Raw genomic sequence first — 8,407 nt, 5'->3', positions numbered from 1 at the left:
AATTCACTGAACACGACTATTACAATCAAACTGACTTAGTGTAACAAAGTGGATTGGGACAAAATACATTTACCAAAATGTCTTATTCCAGAGACAGATTTTTCACCAATTGACACCACAAATTCAGCTGAGTTAATCAAAATACTTCATACGTCATACAATTTTTCAGGTTACCTCTTTATTGTTTTAATAGATTATATTTTTCATAATTGTGTTTACTTGTTTTTGAGACCGATCAAGCATGGTGGCAAGGGCCCACAACAGACATCTTTACATTTTTTCATTTTTTTTTCTGTGATACCAAAGGCACTCTTGATGGTCTCCTGTTGCTAAAGCCAGAGTGGAAAGGTGAGTTCTGAGAGCCTTCTTGAAGATCGGGAGAGAAAGGGAATTCATAATGTTGGAGGAGCTCTTGCAAAGTTCTGGAGGCGTGCATGGGATTGGGTGATGTGGGGGGCAGTCAGGCAAAGTTCATTGGAGGAACGGGGTGAGCAGCTAGGGGCCATATCCTATTCCAGGCGGTAAGTAGCTTGCAGATGCGGGCTACTTATCACCTTGCCATTGTGTGAGGATTACCGGCAAATCCTATTGCTGATTTCTTCACCCGATGGCCGATCGTTAGGAAGCATTACTCAGATGAAAGCCTGAGGGATGCTCCCTTTTACCGGCAATGGGAAGTGAGGTTTACGCTGTGGTGCTGTCCTTCAGCATTACGGCCTCACTCCTCACACATGTGCACTCGCCCACCGAACATCGCTGCCATCTTCCATCGCTGCCTCTGGGGCATAAGGAGACCCCCAAAGCTCCCCGTCAGGTCACCGCACAGCTCCCCAGGTAGCTGCACTGGGCACCCATGTCATTCTACATTCCGCCACTAATTACCGCCACCTCTCCCGCAAATTCCGGGCTCCCCATTGGTCCATTGTCTGAGCCATTTCATTGGGTCAGACAATGGACCAATGGGGAAGGCCCGACTGCAGATTCAAAGATACTTTGCCTGGGCTAAGAGGCACATAGTAGTTACAGTGACAAATACACTGTAATTACAATAGAACTTGCATCGAGAAGTGGTGAATAATTAGTGGCAGTATGTAGAATGACAGGGGTGCCACGGCGCAGCTACCTGGGGGGCTTTAGAGATGTGTGGTGACATGACGGGGAGCTCTGGGGGTCACCTTATTAAAGGAGACCACAAAAGACAGCGGCACAACACATGTGTTAGCAAATTTAGATTACTCTTTGCAGGTCTAAGCCAACGCTCATGTCTGATGGGAAGCATCGCTTCCCACCAGCATGAAAAGCGCAATAGGATAGCGGGTAAAGAACTCGCTGGGCGATTATATCACCCATGCAAGTTCTTTTCCGCCTGGGGGGTGTCTTAAATTAAATATGGTTAGTTGATGCCCCATCACCTAAATTAAGAACTCGCTAGTGCTTAGCACTGGCAAGTCCAGCAATAGGATATGGCCCTAGGTGTGTAGCTCTGAGTAAGAGCTAAAATGTAGGTTGGACAGGTTTTGTGGACAGATTTTTAGGCCAGACACAGTATATTGAATCTGATTCTGGACTGGATAGGAAGCCAGTGGAGGGATTCACAGAGGGGAGCCGCGGTGGTGGAGCGATGGGAGCAGTGGACTGCATTGAGTGCATTGAATTCAGCTGTAATTTGTCATGTTGCCTTTCTGTTGCTGAGGAATATGTGTGCTACTCACCTTTCACCTCTCTCATTTACAAGCCTTTTTTGACCAGAATAGTTATTATTGCTTAAAGTTTTTTTCCTCAACTGCCCCTCTCTAAACAACTGAGATAGTATTACAATCAAACTGACATACTGTTACATTAAAACTTACATACAGTGTTACTCAGTGGATTAGGACAAACTAAATTTACCAGAACTTCTTATCCCAGAGACACATTTCTCATTCTCACCAATTGACACCTCAAATTCAATTGAGTTAATCAAAAATATTACATTTTTCAAGGTTTCCTTTGTATTTGTTTTAATAGATGATCTTTTCCATAATTGTGTTTACTGGTTTTTGCCATTGCCGATCGATAGGCAAGAGTTCTTCCAGTTACAAGCAATTCTATTTCTTGTTGAAATTTTAGATTTTCTAAGACACAGTGGGGTTTGTTAAAATTCCTTGAATTCCCTCTGCTTACATTTTCATCCTATGTAAGAAACAGCTTTTCAGCAAATGGAAATAACTTTATTTTATTAACTTTTATTTAATTTCAATTATTAAATGAAATGTGATGTTAGTTTTCCCTTCATTTTCTAGTACTTTTTGCTTAATGGTGCTTGAAAGATAGATAAGGTTGAAAAAAAAAAAAAGATAATGCAAGAAAATTTCTAAGAAAACGTTTGTGAATCAACATCTCGCTATGATGAGCAAATATTTACCTGTATATTGAAATACGAGAACAGAGGCGCCAAGTAGAATAAAATTAGTTAAAATTGTTAAAAAGGGGAAAGTGGGTGGACTCACCTCCCTTCTGAAAAAAAGGCCGGACAATGGACAGGTTACTTACAGTCTAAAGTAACATTTATTAGTAACTCCAAAAGTGCAACGCGTTTCACAGGTAACAGTCCCGCTTCTTCAGGCAAACTATTTTTGGAGGGTGCAAAATCAGGTCATGAACCAGATAGAGCGCCTCTCTAAATATTTATCTGTACTATTTAACTGTACTGTCCACTAGATGAAACAATCATATTAGAGGGAAGTAGTTACATTGACACACGGTAATATTAGACAAAAAAGATATATGGCTGGAAAATTACAAATTATATAAAACACATCTGACCCATGTTCTATTTACCTGAAATAGATGGGAAGGTTTGAGTCCTTTATCTTTAATAGTTTGTCATGTAATATATTACTATTATTACTGATTTATAAGGCGCTAACATATTCAGAGGCACTGTACAGGGTTAGAAACAAACATGGGGTGCAAAACAATCCAGGCAATAGTATACACCAATGTACGAAATACAGAGTTGGTACAACATACAGAATCAGTACAAAATAAAGAATTGGTAATCACAATGATAAAAGTAATATGAATAAAATGTGTAACAAATTCCAAAACACAAAAGAGGGAGAAAGCCCTGCCCTTGTGAGCTTACACTCTAAAGGGATAGGGGATAACAAAAGGTGAGGTAGTATTCAATATTCATACCTAGAGGCAGTGTGTTTTAGGTTATCTAGTAGGAGTACAACTTGGTAAAGGTCAAAGGGGAACTGGCCTAAGGTAGAGCGTATGCTTGTCAGAAGAACTGAGTTTTGAGGGCACGTTTAAAGAGAACAAAGCTTGGAGAGTGTTGGATGTGTTGTGGCAGGGGATTGCAGAGGATAGGTGAAGCATGTGCGTAAACTTGTATACGTGAATGCGTGGAGGCAATGTATAGAGTAAAAACATCTTATTTTGAACAGCAGAAGATTTTAAAGTGCATGACATGACAAGCCCATAATATGTTATCCCAATGACCTTTCTAAGAATTATGAGAGCATTCATTCATAAAAAAAGCACCTGAAAAAAAGGGGCGGAGGGGATTGCTGCTAGTAGAATCTCGCTAAAATTAGTGATATTCTACTACTGAATTCCGATAGTAAAATATTGGTAATATTTACCGACATTTTACTACCGCTAAACCTAACCCTATTCTGACACAGAACCCTCCCTCTACCAATGTCTAACCCTAAGCACCCCACTGGTGGAGCCTTAATCTTAGATCCCCCCCGGTGATGCCTAACCCTAACTCCACCTGGTGGCACCTAAGCCCCACTTAGCCTTTACGACCGCTCTACCATAAAGCCGCAGTATGGGGCAAAAAGGGTAACGTTCAATGCCTGGAGGTGCCTGATTACTGGCAGCATTTAAACATTTTAGCACCCAATAGAACCCTGGGCACCGGGGCATGCAGAAATGAAAATAGCATAAATTTTTGCTGGTAATCTTTAATTTTTGCCTTCTTTGGATGATTACCGCTAATCGGACACCACTAGACGCCCCGAAATTTACCTTGTTTGACGCATATCACAGCCATTCTAAAAGCCAAGATTTGCCGCAAAGGTGGTAAATTTCTGCTCCAGAGGTGCCTGGAAATGGCCGCTGATGTGAGCCCAAATCTCCTTTTTTTTTTTTTGCTGCTAATCAAAACTTTTATAATAGGCACCTATGGCTGCCCCGGTTTTTCCAAAAGGGCTCCTGCTCCCTTTTTTCCTTCTTCGATAATATCCACTGATGCCATTTACCTTTAATTGTTCAAGTGTACAGTATATTGTCTACCTTTGTCATAATAAAGTAGCATACAGAATGGATGTAATTTTTAGAGTCAGAGAGCTATAGTGTGATTGATGCTAGGTACGCACAATGCGTTTTTTCTGTCATTTTTCTGTTCAATAAATTTTCAATTCAATTTTACGCTCAATTTCTTGCGCGATTCTCTTATAGTTTCTTATCAATTTCCATTCACTTCTGGGTGAAATTGACCAGAACAACTATCAAAAATAATATCGGACATGCTGGAATTTGTCTATCGAACCATCAATCTAACACAAAATTGTATGGTGTGTTCCTAGCATTACATGCATTGCATGATTGTAGATATCTACCATTCCATTACATTTGACAACTGTAACTTTGTCGGTTATTTCCAGAACAGTTTTGAAGGTCTTCTAAAGTCTTGTAACAGTAGGATAGTAGTAGTGTTTTCAGTTATTTCTATAACTACAGATCTGTTTAGTTTCTTGCCACATCATAAATGCACATTTATGTATAGAAACCATATCTAAGTAGAAGATACTCCCTGGAGCGCTAAAAAAACAGAATCAAGACCCATCCAGTATTTAGAAAGTATTTCGGAGTTTCTTAACTTCCAATTTAACCCATGTAGAAAGATGTTAAAGTTGGCTGGTCAAGCACTGAATTATAAATTCTAGCCATAACTGCAAGATCTTAACTTTGGCGGTGCTGTGATGTAGCTTCTGGCAAATATAAATTTAGGTCTAGTGAACACTACATAAATTGGTAGACAGCAGTACGATTTGTTTATATCTTTGGAATAAATAATTTCTAAATATGTAAATTCCTGCTAGTTCCAAAACTATTTGCTGGTGCTCTTCTGATGCTACCAATATGAGAAGTGAATTCTGATTTTAAAGTGAGCCCAAGGTGAAAATAAACTGATGATATAAACACGTGTATTTATCCTCCTCTTCCTAGAATTTTTTTTTTAGATATCCCGTGATTTTATTTTACATTTAAACATTTATGAAGTAGAGTGAATGTTTTGTTGTATCTGCTCAGTGGCAGCCTATTAAGTGTCCCTAAAGGAAAATATATGAAATATTGACCTTTTTCTATCTCCCTCTGCTCAGAAGATGTATTCTGACACCCAGTTGAAGCCCGGAAGAGGCGGGCGCAACTCGTAGGTGGTGCTGAACTGGCATCGCTCTGGAGTCCTATTAAGCCGGCGGAAGACCTGAGCATCAGCATGCATGCTGCCACCAATTATGCCGGGGTACCTCTCCAATTTGTTGGATTGAGGTCCGGCAAAGACTGACTGAAAATCAGTGCCACAGCTGCTGTTGAGGGCGGTAAGAAGACAGCCGGGTAAGTCCTGCATAGCAGGTGAAGATTGCCTTGTCTCATTGCCATTGATAGCCTCTAATTGCCTGGGTCTGGTTCCCATACGGCCTTTTACTTGGACTTGCCGCACATTTTGCATTATCCCTCCATTTAGTTCCCACACGTTGCAGGAAGCCTACAAGTTTTGGTACCGGTATGGATGTGTGTGAGGGATGTGGGGAGTGTGATGTGCAGTGTGCTTGGTACGGAGCGCTCCAGATTTTAATGTTTTTAATTATTGGTATCTGTGATTTTGTATCAATAAAGATTGCTTATATATTTCAATCCTGCGGAGTGAGGACACTATTTCCTGCAGGGAAACTTGTATGGCTGTAATCTGCTTTTTAGTGAGATTTTCTATATTCCTGACAAAGTACTTACAAGACAAAAGCTGTCACTTCTGTGCCTAAAAATTAACTCTTTCAGGTAGAAAAATAAAACAAGTAAACATCCTGGTTATTAACCACTTGACCACTGAGGGGTTTTACCCCTTGAGCACCAGAGCAATTTTCACCTTTCAGCGCTCCTTCCATTCATTCGTCTATAGCTTTATTATTATTATTTCTTATCGCAATAAAATGAACTATATCTTGTTTTTTTTCGCCACCAATTAGGCTTTCTTTAGGTGGGACATTATGCCAAGAATTATTTTATTCTAAATGTGTTTTAATGGGAAAATAGGACAAAATTTGAGAAAAAATCATTTTTTTTCCGTTTTCGGCCATTATAGTTTTTAAATAATGCATGCTACTGTAATTAAAATCCATGACATTTATTTGCCCATTTGTCCTGGTTATTACACCATTTAAATTATGTCCCTATCACAATGTTTGGCGCCAATATTTTATTTGGAAATAAAGGTGCATTTTTTTCAGTATTGCATCCATCCCTAATTACAAGCCCGCAGTTTATAAAGTAACAGTGTTATACCCTCTTGACATAAATATTTAAAGAGTTCAGTCCCTAAGGTAACTATTTATGTATTTTTTTTAATTGTAATTTCTTTTTATTACAAAAAAAAATTGGGGGGGGGAGGTAATGAGTTAATTTATAATGTAAAACTATGTATTTGTATATGAAAAATGCTTTTGGCTGTAGTTTTACTATTTGAAAACAAGATGGGCACAGTAACTTTTTGTAAATGCATCCTGCAAGTGAACAGGAAGTACGCTTGCAGGAAGTTCAGGGAGGCTGGGAAAGCAGTCGATCATTGCTGGGGGGCAGAGATCAATGAACGGGAACGTTTTTCCCATTCATTGATCTCCGGCCGAGCGGGCGGCGGCGTGCATGAATGAGCGGGAGCGCGGACAGCGGCGGTAGCGGCGGGAGGTGTGGATATCTCTGCCCCTGGTGGTTACAGGTTGTGCAAAGGGATGGAGATATCCGCACCTGCAGAGGTAAAGTGGTTTATGGTTTAAATATGTTTTGCACTGTACACATAGTTATCTAATTATGTCACCAGTTGCCTTGGGTACACTTTAAGACCTGTGAGGCTGCTGGACTGCTCTGTGATCAATCTGTTGTTGTTTGATCCAGTAAAGCTTCAGCACTGATTTAACTTCTTTATTTCTCAGTGTATAGACCAGAGGATTCAACAGTGGTGTGACTATAATATAAAAAATTCCGATGAACTTGTCTTTATCGGGGGATGTCTCAGATTTAGGTTTCATGTAAGTAGCCATAGCTGAGCCATAGAATAAAGTCACAACAATGACATGAGAACCACAAGTTGAAAGGGCCTTTTTTCGTCCAGCTAATGTACTTATTTTTAAAATGGCTCTTATTATTTTAATATATGTTATGATAATAAAGCTAACTGGTATAACTAAAATGAGGACACTAACCACAAAAAGGACAAATTCAACAACAGCCACATTTCCACATCCCAATGATAAGATTTCTGGAATCTCGCATATAAAATGGTTAATTTTATTATGTCCACAGAGATCGACACTCCATGTAAGAATAATCTGACCAACAGGTGATAAAAACCCACAGATCCACGCCCCTGTAGCTATCTTGATGCATGTAGATGGAGAAATGATTGTAAAATAATGTAATGGGAAACAAATTGCAATATAACGGTCATAGGCCATTACAGCTAACAGTACACATTCTGTCAGCCCCAGTGAAATAGATATGTACATTTGTGCAACACATTCTTCAAATGATATAGTTTTCTTGGCTGATAACAGATCTCTCAGCATCCTTGGGATAGTTGAGGATGAGTAGCAGATGTCTACAAAGGATAGATTTTTAAGAAAAAAATACATTGGAGTGTGAAGTTTCTTGTCCACAACTGTAGCCAGGATAATAAGAAAATTTGCTACTAAAATTACCAAGTACATGGCCAAAAAATTCACAAAAAGTATTTTTTGTATAAAAGGGCGGCTGGAAAGTCCCAGCAAGATAAATTCATGAATGCGTGTGTCATTTTTCCAAGCCATTCTGTAAAAAAATATATATATATTTATGCATTTTTGTGGGTTGTTAGGTAGCTGGGATAGTGCTCAATCATTATGCAATCAACTGCGTGTTAAGCAAACAACCTCTCACCCACCACCGGATCCCACTCCACTAAAAACACTGGCACACAGGGCTCGGTAGGCAGAGAGCCCCAACAACAAGCACATACTACTTAGTTGTAAACAAAAATGCAGGACCAGCCCCGGTCAAACACCCAGCAGCAGTCCTACACCACATTCACACTTAAAGGGAACCTGTACTGAGTAAAATTATTTAAAATAAACACGAGGTAACTTCAAATGAACATTAC

General features: G+C 39.6%; 1 protein-coding gene across 1 annotated transcript; it reads right to left on the bottom strand.

Moving 5' to 3' along the window:
- Positions 1 to 7,109: 7,109 nt before the first annotated feature.
- LOC137504594 (olfactory receptor 2G3-like) lies at positions 7,110 to 8,078 on the bottom strand. Its single transcript, XM_068233177.1, has one exon. It carries the CDS (start codon positions 8,076 to 8,078, stop codon positions 7,110 to 7,112), a length of 969 nt encoding a protein of 322 aa, XP_068089278.1.
- Between the last annotated feature and the right edge of the window lie 329 nt (positions 8,079 to 8,407).

Source organism: Hyperolius riggenbachi, chromosome 4 (assembly GCF_040937935.1).
Source record: "Hyperolius riggenbachi isolate aHypRig1 chromosome 4, aHypRig1.pri, whole genome shotgun sequence".
Lineage (NCBI taxonomy): Eukaryota > Metazoa > Chordata > Amphibia > Anura > Hyperoliidae > Hyperolius > Hyperolius riggenbachi.
The sequence above is the reverse complement of the archived record's forward strand: the minus strand, read 5'-3'. Positions and strand labels throughout refer to the sequence as shown.

Coding starts and splice junctions, on each gene's coding strand:
- LOC137504594 (XM_068233177.1), bottom strand. CDS start 8,078: ATGGCTTGGAAAAATGACACACGCATTCATGAATTTATCTTGCTGGGA.